Genomic DNA, 17,769 nt, shown 5'->3' with positions numbered 1-17,769 from the left:
CGAAGGGTCACATGCGATATGGTATCAGTCTCCCATTGTTACAGAGCAATTTGGAAAGTGGCCCATTATGAACCCAACACAAGTTACATAAAAATTGTACTTTAGGGACTAAATTTATATAATAGGATATATCTATCAATAGTGAAAAGTGAATGTGGAGTATTGGACTACAAATGGACTAAGATGGCAACTTTTGCTGCAAGAGCATTCACAAGCTCCTAAAAGTGATCAAGGGAAATAACTCAAAAAGTGAGAGAGAGATTTGGGGTTAAACGTCCACTCCTTCTCTCAACACAAACTGTAATTTCATGACTAACATATGGTACAATTATATTTCAATAAAGCGCTTGCACATAGGGGTCTTTAGCAGTTCGAGGAAACTGGAGGATCCAGCCAGAGAAATATCATGAAGTTGGACAGGCGACCTTACTCCTTGTCAAATCCATGCCACTTGGCTCAATGACAGACCTTATACCATACCCCGAAATTCTGAAAGTAGATTAGATATCCACTATTCAGTTTCTTCATCTTGTTATAAAGAAGCCTTTCGTTAATACTTCGATACTTTACTAGAAAATCAATTCAACTAGTGTAAATAATGGTGTAAAATTATTTAATTCTCTATAAGAAGGTATAACAAATTATAATATCTAATATGATTATTGTTAACAGAATTCTACCCGATTTGTTATAATCATTTCTAAACTAGCAATCAAACAAACAATGATATTTTTAGGTGAATAATTTCAAGAAATAAAAGATAGAATATGGGAAGATAACACATATTTTGAGTATTTTTTAATAAGTATATTAACAGCTGATGAAAGACTTTTATAAAGGAACAAAGACATATAAAAGACAATACACAATATTAGATTCATAAATTATAGATTTTAACACTCCTCACAATCTTAATGAACGATTTCTGTGTATACATTAATTATTCAGTTGTTAATTTCAGAGTTGAAAGTTAAATGAAATGGGGGTTAATGTCCTACATTTATGCTCCATCTGGGCTAATGCAGACTGGCATAGACTGTGCCATGAGGGACATTTTACCCAGACAGCAGAACTACAGCCTACTCTTATTTCGAATTCCAACTGTCAAGGATTCTTTTACGTGCATGTCAAGGTATACACAGAACATGTTTTTCATCCAATCCAAACGACTAGATGCTGTTCCTACCACTGACAAAGGGGAACCATCCAGAAAATCCAGAAGAACTTTCTTGGCCGGACCCAGGACCTTCAGGTTAGCGAGCCAAAGCCTTACTCACTGATCCTTCCTTGAAAGCTAAGACAGACAAAGATTTTCATTATGATAAAATACAAAGTAACTGATTAACAAACATGAATGGATATATGAATTATATCTGAAGATAAAGTTTGGGATAATAGCATTGACATATTTATTACAGAGAATTAAATAGTATGATATGATTTCCAAGTTAAGCCCTAAAACAAAATTAATACACCATTCTAAATACACAAACTAATAAAATAAAATGTGAAAATTGTAGCACTTTATAAACAATAATTTTTCACAAATCGATAAACAATAATTTTTATGTGGTAGGCTACTACATGGTTATCATTTTATCATATACACTGTATGTCAATTACGTCCACTCTCTTTGATTCTTGTCCCATTTAGCTCCAATAAACCACCAAAATACAGTTCTTCCTGACATACCCCAGTGTATACGATAAAAAAATAATCCCTAATAAAATATATTATCTGATAAAAAAGTAAAAACTAAACGTCACTACACAACCCCATAGCTAATAAAAATCTGAAATTATATATACAATAAAAGATTCATAAATGAAATTCAATAATAAACTTACTAGATATGTTAGCATTTAGCATTCACAAATTAACAAGACAGACTTACTACACTGTCCATTACATTATATCTCATAGTCATTATTTTCAGAGGTTTATGTATTGTGGTTTTCAGTGAATAAGTAATTTATGCAAAATCTAGTTTAAAAAAAAAAGTAAATTAAACTATTATTCTGAACCATGAAAACAAAATAAACAGCAGTTAGTCTTTGCAATCTGCTCAATATTGTAAGACACTATGTAAAAATAACAATGGCAGGATACACAGCTTGCTTGCTAATAATAATAACAGTAAACAGTTAACACATTGCTTGCTATACATGTCACTACAATATGCTGTTATAAAAATTTGGAAAGAATTTCTTTCTTTCAATTAATCTCATGCATACAATCGAGTTCATGGTGCCAATTCAGAATTTCAAAAAATGTTTTCTTACAATTTTGTTTAATTAATCTCATAAAGTCAGAATAAGATAAAAATCACTTTCCCTGATTCCATATATAATTTATAAAATCAGATATTTAACTCGTTGTGTCTACACATTTCATTCCGTTATAAATATGTAAATATATGATATTAAAATATGGCAAAGCTACACTTTAAATTCTGGATCTATAAATGTACAAGAAACTCTAGCGGCATTATAATGCTAATATATTATGCAATAGTATTTTTCGAGCACACAGAAAAGAGAGTATTTTTGTTTAATAATAATTAATAATATAAACAACTATTATTAATAATAATAATATGATACTTGTAAATATGATTACGTAACACAATTAAAATATCCAGTTAAAATCTTTCCGAAAATACTTCTTCCTACAAAACCCTGATCGGTTTAAACCATTTTTATTCAAACTTCCATGGACGATTCTGTTTCTTTTGAATTTTTAAACCTCTGTTTCCAAAGAAACACGTACAACTGAATCTTCAGGTTGCAAGTCAAACCTACAAAAAAATAAATAATATTGTTCTGTTAACATGTTTCATTGGCAACAATTAAATATTAAATTAAATCAATTTACACTAGGAAAGATTTGGCAATGCGGAGAAATTAATCAAATTAATATTTGATGTCAAAATATGTAAGTACTTTTGAAATTACTAAAAAAGTAAAAGTACAATAAAATCATACCATTTTGTTAGGGCTTTGTTGATATTCATATTAGCCAGATCTATCGTTGTTACTCCCATCATCTTCTGACCTGATGAAAAAACACCAACTTGGTTCTTTACAGCCAATTCCACCAGTTTACCCGACACTTCAGATGGACTCACTGGAAACTCAAACCTGAATGATAAATGAATGAATGAATAAATGAATAAATGAATAAATGAATAAATAAATAAATAAATAAATAAATAAATTCAGAGATAGAACCTCTCTTCTATATGATTAATTTTTCTTTGCTATTTCAGTAAACTGGGCCATTAAAAGAAGACATTGAACAGTGGATGGCAAATGAGTACTGTACCTTCCTTTCAAATGATAAATGGACCCAACACTTGCAAAAATTAATAAAAGTCAGTGATGTTAATTTTAAATTTCCAATCATTCGTCAACAGAAACTGCCTGGAGCAGCAGAGTTTCAAGCCTCTTCCATTAAATTTTGCAGACAGCAATTAAAAGTCAAGATTATTTGATGTGAAAAAAAACCCCTTACGTGTCATCATATACAGGATTAAGATTATCTTTAACAACAGTTGTTTTACGTTTAACTTTCTCCGGCATTAAGTAGACACGGACATAAGGATCAGACAGATTATTACTATCTAATGCCTGTAGATTCCTGAAATATTAAATCCATGAATTAAGATTCATCTAATTTTTTGTACAGTTTATAACTGTTGATTTTATTGCCAGTGATTTTATTTGTTCTTTTTAGTATAGTTTATTAAATGATAAATAGGGCTCATGGTGAGTTTTATGGGTTTTGTTTGTGCTTGCATGGGCGTGTTCAGGAATGTCAGCAGTGGGCAGTTGAAGGTGGAAACAACGTCCAGATTAGCGTATGGTCTTGGAAATTACCCGATAATTTGATATAATCTGAAGCTCTGAGACAATATTTCTGCCCATTTAGGTGCATACATGTATAGGATTAAACTGGAGTGAGGTCAAAAAGGTGGTAACGTTATTTCAATGATTGTGTGGGGAGATCCTCCTGCACTTACTATTTGGTAATGGCTGTTTGGCAACTGTGAACACCGTAATTGTGTCTCCACATGTTGACCTAATTTATGTCTTTTGATTTTGTTATGTTTTAATTAAACTTACGAGCATTTATGTACTATTATAATAAGTTTGTTTTTCTGTGCCATATATTGTAAAGTCAGCTGTATTCTTCCTAAACCATGGGCTCCTTTACCATCATCACTGAAAAACAAATATGGAAAATTTAAAGTCAAATAAAAATACATAAAAAATATTAATTATAAGTAATAATAATACATAAAAATATTAATTACAAGTATTAATAATACATAAAAAGTTAATTAAAAAAAAAACCAGTAGATAAAAATTGAATTTGCAATATACGTAAACTTGTCCACTACATAGCTAAATCTGTAACTAACTAGTCAAGAATGTTATGCATGAAATTGAATCTAAATAATTGATGGCCTGGTGTACTCTAAAATACAAGTACTGAATTTCTAAAATGAGAAATGGTATCAACATCCAAATCATGTAATAGGCCTACTTACGCAGACGATGTGTTTTTTCGTTGACGTACTGTTGATTCCAATGGTTTACTACTAGGAGCAGATCTAATCACTTCTTTTTTCTCTGCCTTTTCAACGTTTGAGGAAGATACTGTGCCCTCGCCTGATGTTCCTTCATTATCTACAGATGTGCCTTCCTGTTCAGATAGTGTAGGTGTGACAGCTTCTGCAACTTCTTCAATCAGATCTTTCTCTTCTCGCCATTCTGGATTATCTGTTGTTGTCAAAACCTGTTCATAAATTGAAATAGTATTCATTATGAAAATCAAATGAGTAACATTGCTAACTCAAGTAAATAAATCTTGTAAAATGTGGCCTAATAATTTGGTCAAATATAACCTAATTATTTCTGTGGATTTTTAATCTAATTACCATATATTCTTTATGATACAGAATGATTTTAAACATTTTACTCCACTCTGAAAACAGCCGTATATTTTTTCATGAAAGACAGAATCCTACTGACCAATCACGACCTTGTGTGAACGGCACCATTTCCAATTTATGATAACACTTAGCTCCTGGTATATTTTTGACAAAAATGTATCTTAACCAGTAATGAGATGTTGAAAGATCTGAACAAATGACCAACAACTACACGGTTGACAGCAACATACAACTACTTAATACATAGCCTATTAAAACTGACATAGATAATATAATATGGAAATGGATTCAATGTATTATTAACACAATACTGAGGTCATTTAGAGACAAACATGTAGTTTTAAATCTAGAGTTAAATGTTCAATGCGAGGTTGGAGAAGTTTCTCTGGATAGCAATGTTTCTGTCTTTGTGCATGCCAACATGTATACAGGTAGATATTTTTTTCTTATCCTAATGACTAGGCACATTTTACTCAAAGAAGCAACCACTGACAAGTGAAAGCTGGGTTTGATAAACCCCTAAGGTTCTTCTTTGTTCACATAGGAATTCAAACATAGGGCATATTCGCCAATAGTCCAGTTGAATAATTATAAAGAATTAATGAACTATCATACTGAGTAATAAAAACTGACAATTACAGTTTAAATGACACTTACCCTCAGAGTACATCTCATGTTAATATATGCGTTACTATTGGATTGTTTCAGTGGGAATTTACGATCAACAACCATATTTGTTGCTCCAAGTACTTCCCTCAATTTTAGAGTACAAACTCCTAGAGTTTTACCAGTATTTTTATCTTTAACCTAAAAAAACCCCCCAAAAACAAACAAGAAACCAAATTAATGATCATCTCTATTTTTATGAGCTAGGAATGAAATACAACAAAAGAAACCAAACAAAATCAAATGGATTTTAATGTCATGCTTTCTCAGCATCAATCAGACTTATGAAGAGGGGAACAAACTAAAACTATTTTTCGTCAAGGGAGTTTCGGTGGCTGAGTGGTAGAATGTGTGAAATTTAGATCATACGGTCTGTCAAAGATTCAAGAGTTGTTTCGATCCAAGACTTGTACTTGAGAGGGTGTAGGATCACCTCCCTAAACTTGTGGGTTTTCTCCAGTTTTCCTCCTACTGCTAAACACATGCAAACTTATTGAAGCAAAGATATGTTATTTTCCCTCTTTTTTTTTGTGAGGATTATTTTGTCAAATTGGATTTATTTTTAATTACATCTGTACCAGGACATTATCCAATCTACATATTTTGTTCTGATTTAATATAACCATCCCTTTTTAGTCCTTATTGTAATTATATTTTTAATTACATCTGTACACTCTACATATTTTGTTCTAATTTAATATAACCATCACTTTTTAGTCCTTATTGTAATTTTTTATTGATTGGCCATTTTTTGATACAAAGGATTAATTACCTAATTACCTTGTTCTAAGTAAAGGAAAACCCATAACAATTAGATATAGTGGGTTTCATATGGCTTTTAACATCAGCCCTAAATACCATACTGTAAGCCTACTTACATCAACATCAAGATTTTGATAATTAGGGTTGTGGATCAGGAATCTGAAATTCTGTTCCCATCTTGGTTCAACTGTGTTATATTTGATCCAACTCTCTTTGGTTTCTGTACCAACAGAAAGGAAACAGTGTGGAGATGGCTCATTCAAGCTCCTTTTACCACGCTAAAATAAAATTTGAAGAATATTATTCAATAGAACACAGGTATGTGATGCATAGATATTTTCAAAATTCTATAATTGGATAAAAAAAAGTTGTTAGCATCTAACGGACTAGAATATTAAAGTTAGAAATCTAATAATAAATAATCTAAAAGGGAGGTAACTAAAAAAAGGTGAAATTAAGATTAAAAGCTACATATACATGTAAGTTTTATAAATAAAAGTGGTGTATAGGACATACATATAAATATATAAAGGTGTATATAAACCGTTACATTTCATATCAATATATTTAACAAACAAACAAAATCAAGAATTCCACAATTTTATTTACTGTCAATCATCTGATCTTTAATTGGCTTTTTGTTGTCAGTTCCACTAAACTGACTGCTTTTTTCATCAATTCACAGATTTGAGGCTTAGGTCTGACTTGTCAAACCCAACATGAACGAATATTAGCAGAAATCAAAATTGCATATCAGAAAAAAAAAGCGAATAATAATGTATTTGATTTCTATTGCGATTTGGGCTATTTAAATAAAGACATGTAGCCAGGCAATGAAACATACGCTGACAACAGTCAAATTGTCTGAGTAATCAATACACTGAATACAGATTATCACATTACAAATATTTAGGTAAATAAAGAGCAATGTCTTTATACTGTAAAATATTCATTGATAAGAAACTAGAAGTAATTAACAGGAAATGATAAACAGATTGAATACTAATTTTTGTTGCTAAAGCATTCACTAGATTCTACAAAGCATTGGGGCATTGACACTGGAAGTTATCAGATATCAATGAAATTCAATAGGCTTCTGACTTATGCAAACTGATAAATATAAAAAAAAATTAGATGATAAAGGTATTCCGAATGTATTCACAAGAAATCATGGATGACAGACGGACTGACAAGGATGATGACAATATCCGGTTATATTTCAATGTGGGCGTATAAAAATGCATATTAATCTCACACACTGTTAAATGCTGGGAGTTAATTAATTAGGAAAATTGTTAATAAATATATATAACATAATAATAATCAGAAATATGCACATTACAAGCATAGAATGTTAATGTATAGTCATAGGAATAATTTCATGGGGAAGAAGCACAGGTGCCAACTTGATTTGAAAAAGTCAATCAAATTTTTTGATTGCTACCTTCACTTATACCCTTAATTTTCCTCTCTAGATTCTCTTTATAATTTTCTATTTATGATATTTAGAATTACTCTGGGCTGTTTTCATGGATCTTTGTTATAATACTACAAAACATTTTTTGGAATGCACTTCCTTTACGTTTATAAAGCACATACTGTTAATATTAGATTTCAGTCATTGAGACATATTACATGAGAAATGCCATGGAGGACACCAATGTTTCCACCCATAGTTTCACTTCCACAAGGATCTTGTACTTTCAATTTGTATATGGAGCACCAATTTCCAAACCACTAGAGAGACTAGACACATTTTTTTGTATCCCTGGTGGACCAGGGTATAAAAATATCCAAGGCTGTTCTTAGTTACGTGTTTAGATTCAAACTCAGGACATTTTTGTTCAGTTCCCTAACCACACATGATGCATGGTTGTTTGAGGTGTAGTGAAGTACATTATGTGCTCAGATAATTTTGTTAATTGTTAAATTTGCAAATCAAGAAATCACTCTGTGCAAACCATACCTTCTTGATAAAACGCTAAGAAACACAGAATAAAATTAGAAACTTAGATAAGGAGGATTAACAAGAATGGAATGAGGTTCATACAATTATTCTAAATTGAAATTTACTAAAAAAAAAAAAAATCTTCTTCTATATGAACATACACAAACATTCATACATCATATACACACTAAAGACAATGTCAATGACTTGCTTTTGTACAATCATGGCAGCATATGTCCATGTGTATGACTTGAAATCACAGGAGATAACTCTTGCTTGATTCGTAATCTTCCATGTACAAGAGTATTGAGTTTTGTATGAAATTAATCCAAATTGTATGGTTTCTGCAACTTTATTAGGATTATTTTTAAACATATCTAAACTAGATGTAAAATTGTTGGACAGATAAATTAACCATATTCATATCATTATATAAAATAGAGGTGAACAAAGGGTAACTTAATTTGTTCCAAAAAAAAAAAAATGGGTTCTTTAAACCATACATTGTACTTTCCAGTCAATGGTAAACAAACATGCTTGGATTGTTTGGATAATAAAATTGTTAAAAAGTCAAAACAATGAGAAATTCAATATAAATTACTTCATTAGAATAAGCCTGAAAATTAAAAACCAAAAATTGTAATATGAAAACTGATAAAAAAATTAACAAAACATTCTACTGAAAAAACAAAAATATCCAACCAAATAATTTTGTAAATTTTTAAACACGAGGTTTTTTTTGGGGTAAACTGACTAAATATTCAAACAATGAAATTTCAACAATAACTTTTTAACATAATAACTGTTTACCCAATAGCTATATTCTTCATAACACTAATAAAAAAATACACAGAATCTTAACATGACCTAACCCATACATTTGAAACCAGCAGTTGCCCATGCAAGATATGCCCACACGTTGCAAGAGATGGATAGAAAACAAGCTACCCCCCACCTCACAAGGATTTTTCATACAATCAGGGGCAATAATCAAGTAAGTTATGGGCTGAAATACACAAATTCTAGAGGGTCTGCAACCTTCGTATAACATACTTTTACACTATTTGCGTACGATGAGCGGCAATTTTGTAGTCGCGATTTGCCCAAATTTCGAACTCAACCTTCATTCTTTATGGTGTAACAGCGATATATTTAAACGGTTTTTAAAATCAGATAAAAATTGTGCTCTAGAGGGACCACAGGCTAAAAAAGTGAAGTTACAGTCCGATACATGCCAATATAGAAAGGAACCGAGATCTCTTTTGGAGATAAACCTTATTTCAAGTTGTGTCAAAATTGGATAAAAATTGTGACCTGTAGAGGGTCCATAAACAAACTGTGGACGTCTGGACAGACAGGGGCGACAACAATATACATCCACATGAAAATGTGGGTGTATAAGAAAAACCAAATCCAACTGCAACCCTATCAAATAGAGATGATAGAAATGGAACCGAGACATCAGTGAAGATGGATATTGAACTGCAGATAACTATTTCCTATCTGACATAATCAATATGTTTGGTCTGGGCTTCATCACCTACAAGAAGCTTTTTCAATAAAAGAAATTCTCAAAAAGTTTACCATTGCTGAGAAACTAATGTCCTTAACAGCTGACAGGTTCAAGCTGTTTTTAACATACTAAAGGCCGCAACACTGCAAATTTTTCCACATGGGCTAATGTACCAAAGGTCATAACAATACACCAAGAAAAATTGTATCTCAGTAATGTTAACAAAAATAACAATGCATCTAATGATCAGTTTAAAAGTTGAATCCCTTCAGAAATGAGAATACTTTAAACCTCTAAGTTTTCCCAAAACTGACCAACAACAGACCCCCATCTGTACAGAACTACACAATAAAATCAATTAATTTATACTTACTGGTAGATCACGAGCCGAGTCCAGATTAATTAGTAGTATACATGAAGAGAACCGGTCATCTGTTTTTTTCTCTGATTCCATCTTTTGTACCACCTACAATACAAGTATATAGTCTTGATTAAGATTCTTGCCAACCACAACACTATGAATTATTGAAGATTCTATCATAATACTACAAAAGAATTTCACTTAACAGTGGTAACAGTTTGTACATAATTCTGACAAATTCTATTAATTAACACCAGCAAATAGTCAGACATTTAAAAATTATATTATTCTCCATAGAAAAGTGTAGGACTGTAAATATGGGCATATAAAAACTGTAATTTTAAATTCATCTGCTATTTTTAAAAACAAAGAACAGACACATTGGATGAGAAACATATTTGCTTCTGAGACAAGTTTTTACTCAAATCTGAAATCCTCCTGAACTTAAACCATTCTGAAGTTAAAAACTCAATAATCATTTTTTTTAAAAATTTAGCCAAAGTAAGGATTTTAAAATTCAGATGGCCATAAGAAATCAAACCTTCGATAAGGTCTCAATATTTCTTATTACATGACACTGTTATAAAATACAAACCTGAATTAGGGAATTAAGGTCAATTATAGAATTTTCACACTTAATTTGGGTAATGAATGATATCATAATTCCAAAATAATGTCACAATTTAAAATTGATTTATGGAATTATGGTGTCATAATTTTATACAGAGTGTGTAAAAATTACCATAATTATACTTAAAAGGATAAAGGTATATTTTTCTTTGAATAAAACAAAATATATTGAAAAATGGTATTAATATCCTTTTTTTCTGGCACAACAAAATAATTAAATGTTTAACTCTTAACAGATAAATCATTTCTTTTGTTAAATTATTATCATGCAGACTGTCAACAAAGAAAAACATACCCTTAAAACAGAGGAAAAATTAGTTCACACTTTAATCAACATAACAACACACACATAAATAGCCTAGACCTGTTTGATCTGGGTAAAGAAGTGTTTAATTAAATATGCTGTACTGATTTGGATCACAGACGAAGCCAATGTTAAGATATAACTGATTTTGTGTTTCACTGTCGACAGTTTAGGTTGAGAATGAAACTAAAATTACTAAACAAACAGATTTCACGTTAAGCCTAATATATCGAAAGAAAAATCAAATCATATAAGACTTGTCCCATCACGTATTGAAATGAGATCAACCAAACAAAACACTTGATTTTTACCCAAAACAAAGAGGTTTAACTGCTTTAAGGTCAGCAAGACATCAAAATAATAGCATCTTCACAATAACACTACACTCGCCTAATTATTGAAAATCTGGAGTTTCAGATCAAAACATTGTTCATGAGCATCTGCTGAACATTTGAAAAGCATAATAGTCTATAATACATAGGACTTTTATAAATTTCTTGAAAGTTCTATATCTCGGCAATAGATTTATCTCAAATTTTATATCATCACTATGTAGTCAAAATCAAAAGCAAATACATAATAGAAACTTTTTTTTGGGACGGGAAAAGATCTCTAATGCTTCTTTAATGTTTGAATGTAAAACTTTAAAAGAAAAAAATGTCAGGAGTTAAATTTCCATGTTATGCTGACCTAATAACATAAAAATCATTAAAATCAATAATTAAATAAAATCTCAAGTAATTCTGATTTATCAAATAGAAATTTCAAATTAATTCAATTCCAATTCACTCACACTTCACTTACCCCAAGAAATGGTCATAAATAACAGGAAACAGGACGAAAAAAATAACCATAAATTATAAACATCAAAAAGTGACAAGAAAACAAACAGAAATTTATATTTGTTTGCAAGAGTATTTCATTGTTTAAATCTTATTTTCGCATATACTTAAATACTTTGTTTTTATTTTTAAAAAAAAAATTAATAATCAAACTCAAGTTTCAAAATCTTTCTTTTTTTCTTAAAAGATAAAATATACATAATTTCTTTATTAACTTTATTATTAAGACTTATGAAATAAAAAATCTATATTTTTCTTCGTAGGGTAGTTACACACTTTATGGTGCATTACGTATTGCCGCAAAATGTACATGTACATATAGGTTCGAATTTTCATGTACTTTTTGACTTGAGTTTTTATAAAATTCAAATAGATCCCGAACTAGTCAGGCTAAAATTGCTATAGGAAATCACTGGGTCACGCATTTTTACCTCATAGCAAATGCTGACCAAAGTCAACTTGTGTCTGTTTAGTGATTATGCTGGCCAGTAAAGAGGTAATTCTTAAGTGTGTAACTACTCTAAACTCACAAGAAGAAGTTAGTTAGCCACACAATAATATTTCTAAGTTATTGTGAAGAATAATTTGAATTTGAAAAGCATGAAAAATGGAGTGAATGATCATGAAAACCTTTTAAAATTTAATCAAACTAATTCTAATTCTAATTGTAAGCATTTTTTTTATTCAATTCTATTCTAATATAGTATTTTTATCTAATTCTAATATAGTATTTTTATTTAATTCTAATACACTGGTAGTATTTTTTATTTAATTTATTCTAATATAATATTTTTATTTAATTCTATTCTAATATAATATTTTTTTTTTATTAAATTTTAATATAGTATTTTTATTAATTTACAAAGAACTTGTCTGATTCCGAATTTTTTAATTATTTTATATTGTCTGTTTTGCAAGATAAACTAAAATCAAGCCAAGAATATACAAGAAATATGAAAAGTTCTAATAAAGAACATTAAGAAAGAGAAAACCTCACAGATTACCTATTTTGTAAATATTTTTTCCTTAGTAGGTATTTACAGGGGGGGAAAGGGAAACAGTGGAGAAGGGAAACATGTTATATGGAGAAGGTAATATGAGTAAAGTGTGTAGTGATAGATAGTGAATCAAATATCATAGTACATACATATCATTGGATTTCTGACAATTAGAGAACTACATCTCATCATCTTGGGGGTTATTGCCTTGTTCACCATGATTACAAAATAAACTGTATTTTAATGGGGTTTTACGTGTAAAACACATACACCGTTAAAATAACAAAATTGGAAGCTCAAACTAAAATTCGTTTAGCCCTGATATCAAATTAATATTTTGTAAATAGGTGATAAGTCTATGGAAAAAGATGGATATCAGTGTGGGTTTTCTTTTTATAAACATTAGCCTTCTTAATGCAATTAACTAAACATTAATAATTAAAATAATCCACTAGTAAACAAACAGAAAAAGTAGTTTTTATGACTGAATATCACTATATTTTGTACTAATTAGTTAAAATAATCTAAACTAATGATAACATCCTTAATATCTATGAAATTCTAAAAGTCTATAAAATAAAAAGATTCCTAATAATCAACTTGCTTCTCATATTCTGTGAATATTAGTACAGTGGTTATGATAATCCAATCAAAATAAAAAAGATGAGTTGAAACAGTCACAATCTTTTTTCCATTCAAATTTAATTAAATATACTTAGAATATACAGTAAATTTTATCTTTATAAACTAAAAGGATCGACAACCCTATTCCGATTTCAATATTGATCAAGTCTACATGCTGAGATGAAAAAAAACCCCAACAGCTTCATATACTGTGTCAATTATGTTTGACAGCAATCGGCCATACAATGGTTACTAATTTTTGTACTCTGTATATGCATCCAATGACAAATACAAAATAAGTTCAAATAATATATTTGATATTAATCTATTATTTAAAGAACTGTGCTTATTATTGTTCTGTTTTATTATTTATGCACATGAATATCATGAAACAAAAAATCTAGAGAACTTTTTCACATCATGTTATTGGTGAGCAATAATTCTTGATGATGTTAGCTAGAATTTTGAATGATATACATTCATTATGTATGGATCATGATGAAACACTCAGGTTATGTTCTTTCTAAGGTCTACATATTTCTATAATTAACCTCTTTTCTTGATTTAACCTAATTAAATCATAAGGAACCAACGTTAAGAAATATTAGTCATGTATTTTATGACATGACTACTTGAAAACACAATACTGAGCAACAATAACAATGATTTTAAGACTAAGAAAAAACATTTTAGGAATGATGACTGAGATCACAGTTGATTTCAAGCTTATCTATCAAAGAACTATAGAGCTTTTATTAAGACATATGCTAAAACAGAACAAAAGCATCACTTTATTTCAATTCTGGAATTTTATATAATTTCACTTTATTAGGAGAAATCAAAAACTAATTTTTAAATATTTACTGAAAAAAGATATATTTCCAACATGCAAAATATAAATATTTACAACACAAAAGCACGGTAATTTTAAAATTTAGAAAATATATCAATTTATAGGAAATTGAGAATCAAAATTTAGAAGAGACTTGATATATAACTGAAAATGATAAATCAGTTGAAGATTCAATGTATTTTTCCAGTTTGTGTAAGAGTTACTTACCCTGTCCAATTCCAATGGATCATTAGCCAGGTGGAGCCAGCAAAGATTAAGATGAACCAAACCTTTTTTAACATCTTCTAATGGAAGCCACTGAAATATCATTTAACTATTATCATCACACTGGAGAATGTCAACAATTATATGCATCTAATCAATGTCAAGTCAACACAACTAGGTCATTTCTGTAATGACAAGAGTACCGTTGCATGGCAATTGATAAGTAGCATTAATCTTGGGGGTGATTCTGGGGGCTGGTTAACAACCTTTGGGAAACTTTTTGTACCAGGAACCAGGCCCCAAACGCTATTTATCTTCTTGATCCTTTTTGTATTGGAATGCGTGTTCCTTGGACAATTGTGCAACAATATTTGATGGACTTTGGTTTTTGGTATGTCACAATTCCAAGATGGATGTGAAATGAAATGAACTGGGGTTTAACGTCCTACTGTTCTGCTTCGAACTGGGCTGATGAAGACGGGCATACACCATACAGGGAAATTTTGCCCGGACAGTGACACTACGGCCTACTCTTATATCGAATTCCAACTGTCAGGGGATCTTTCATGTGCATGCCAATGTGTACACGGAACCTTGGTTTTTCGTCACATCCAAAAGACTAGACAGCTGTCCTTGTCAGGCCCTGTCCTGCATCACTAACAAGGGGGAACTACACCGGAAAATCTGGATGAACTTTCTCGGTCAATGCAGAGATTGAACACCCAACCTCCAGACTAGCGAGCCAGCGTCTTACCCACTTAGCCACCGTGATGCCCAAAGATGGCTGTGATGATATCATGCTAGGTTTCTGGTCCATAGTACGCTCATATTTATTTTGTATAGAATGATGTAAAATCCTAAACAATGATGACAAAAACAGTTACAAATATCGACACTACTCCAGGGTACCTAGAGGGTTCATGGACACGTAACCTCTAGGGTCTTCAATCAGGGTTTAGTTCACACCAGTTCCTCCTAAATTTTTGGCGCATCAAATACTTAGTTGGTAAATTTCAAATGCATATCCTAGCTTTTTCCATTAGCCATTAATGAACAACAATAAAGTTCACTGACAAGCAATGACTGTCCATTAAAACATGCTTATCTAAAGTCACATTCACCGGGACCTCCTAGATGAAAACTCGACAACCATGTTGGGATAGGTTTCCCTATATGTGACGTCTTAAAAAGTTTTACTCGAAATGAAATATAATGTTGCAGTGTTTTTGACACCATGTCTGTCTGGCTCATATAACCAAATATAAATGTTTTGGGACAACTTATATAACTATAATAACAAAGTAAATGACTTAATATTGAAATTAATGAAAAATAGATGAATTTCATCTTGTGTGGAATCGTGTTCAGAATTTGAATTTGCTAGAGTTCAACGAGGCCATTTCCTGCTTAATGGCTTGCAGTTGCATTGTCGGTGATAAATTTTTTGAAATCTTGTAAAATGGACAGTAAAAAAAAAGTTTTGTGTGAAATAATTGGACTGGATATATAAGTTTAATGTGTTAGCAGTGTAGATAACTGAAAATTGTGAATTTGGCCGTCTGCTGAAATAAATAAACTAATTATCAACTTTTGCACCAAGCATTTGACCGTTTCGGGTGTTAGATGTTATGTCGTCAGAATATCAAAGAGTAACATTTGACATGTTGATAATATCGACAGTTTCTAAAATTTTAGTACTTTCACCCGATTTCTTGGGATGCTGATGCCTTTTCACTAGTGCTCCTACGGCTAGTCGGATAGCCGTAAACGGTAAGAACTGGCCGGTTAAACGGTTCGAATTCAACGGTACGGTTATTTGGAGATGTCCCCCATTACATAGAGTTGTGTCTGATTATATTCCTCTTTATAACAAAACTTGCCCGTTGTCATTTTGTATTTGATGTTTGAAAATCTTAGAATGTAACAGTCGTCCTACGATGTCGACTGCTAAAAAATAATACTATTAATAGCACTCGTCGTAGTCATACGGCAAAGTCAACGGACCTGGTTCTGACTTTAGCTATTGTTAATCCAATCTAAATACTTCTCGGCATTTCTAACTATATTCTACCTTGTTTATTATTTACTTAAAAACGTAACCACCATTCAAAATATAATCATAAAGGCTAGAAAATGACATTATACTAGATTCGTTACGACATTCAACACGTTTCATATTTCGTAATTTCTCGCATGAATTCTACTTTGGTTTTTAGTTAAATTAACAAATCATAAAAATTCTACTTGCAAGCAAGTTATTTCTTTATTGTCCAATCAATAGACGCCTTCCAATTTACTTTATTCTATTCTTAGTAACATTGTGTAATCGTAATATTATCGCCAAATGTTACGTACCAAACGAAACAGAGTATTGTTTTGTATATTATTGTAGATATATATTGAATTAAAAAATGTTTCAAATGAACCAATTTAACCAGGTAAACAAATAACTATGACCTTAGATAGTTTAAATTTTCATTAAAGAATTGTACATGTCTATGAAAAAATCCCTGAAATTTTTGCGCGTGTAATGCCTTTTAGGCGAGTATAGCGTGCGCACGAGTAATGACTGGCACATCCTGACAAGCTATGTTTTATGTTTAAAAATGATGCCATACCATTAAACGGTTACTAACCCGTTAATATCTACGGCTATTCGAATAACAAAAAGTCCTAACCGTAGCAGCACTACTTTTCACCTAATTCTAAGCCCTCCACTCAAATAATTTAAAACCAGTACTCTTACCTCATCCATGACACCTTCAGAAAATACTTGACTGATATCAACAGCTAAACTAAAAATATATAAATAAACGTAAATGTTTTAATCAGATCAAACTGCATGTATCATGCTTATAATCAAATTATATCATACATGCCTGATTTCATATTGGCAGATATTTTCTTCAATTAATACTGACCTTATCTTTTCATAAAGTTTCCAGCTCTTTTCTGGACACGTATTACTCAAGGATCATAATAAGTGTAAAAAACAATGCCTCTTATGATTCAGATTGAAGTCGCATTGTTTCCATTAGTAAAAAATATCCAATCACATCAAACTAATTTACATCTGATCGCAAAATCAAGTTTTTCAAGATTTTAA

General features: G+C 30.8%; 1 protein-coding gene across 4 annotated transcripts in view; it reads right to left on the bottom strand.

The window, feature by feature from the left end:
* Positions 1–596: 596 nt before the first annotated feature.
* Positions 597–17,769, bottom strand: part of LOC126821400 (extended synaptotagmin-2) — a 31,116-nt gene continuing 13,943 nt past the window's right edge. Inside the window, exons 11-21 of one of the 4 annotated variants that reach the window (XM_050549814.2) lie at positions 17,410–17,458; positions 14,667–14,756; positions 14,158–14,175; positions 10,221–10,301; positions 6,503–6,664; positions 5,616–5,765; positions 4,554–4,801; positions 4,126–4,224; positions 3,515–3,640; positions 2,986–3,141; positions 597–2,798 (exon numbers count right to left, since the gene is read on the bottom strand). In XM_050549814.2, coding sequence (XP_050405771.1) covers positions 2,741–2,798; positions 2,986–3,141; positions 3,515–3,640; positions 4,126–4,224; positions 4,554–4,801; positions 5,616–5,765; positions 6,503–6,664; positions 10,221–10,301; positions 14,158–14,175; positions 14,667–14,756; positions 17,410–17,458 — 1,237 coding nt within the window. In that variant the 3' untranslated portion in view covers positions 597–2,740. Of the gene's footprint in view, positions 2,799–2,985; positions 3,142–3,514; positions 3,641–4,125; positions 4,225–4,553; positions 4,802–5,615; positions 5,766–6,502; positions 6,665–10,220; positions 10,314–11,946; positions 12,001–14,157; positions 14,176–14,666; positions 14,757–17,409; positions 17,459–17,769 lie in introns of those variants that run through there. The other 3 variants (XM_050549815.2, XM_050549816.2, XM_050549817.2) reach the window with 3 other exon arrangements.

The sequence above is a fragment of the Patella vulgata genome, chromosome 5, assembly GCF_932274485.2.
Source record: "Patella vulgata chromosome 5, xgPatVulg1.2, whole genome shotgun sequence".
In the NCBI taxonomy this organism is placed as follows: Eukaryota; Metazoa; Mollusca; class Gastropoda; family Patellidae; genus Patella; species Patella vulgata.
This window is presented reverse-complemented; position numbering and strand designations above follow the sequence as displayed.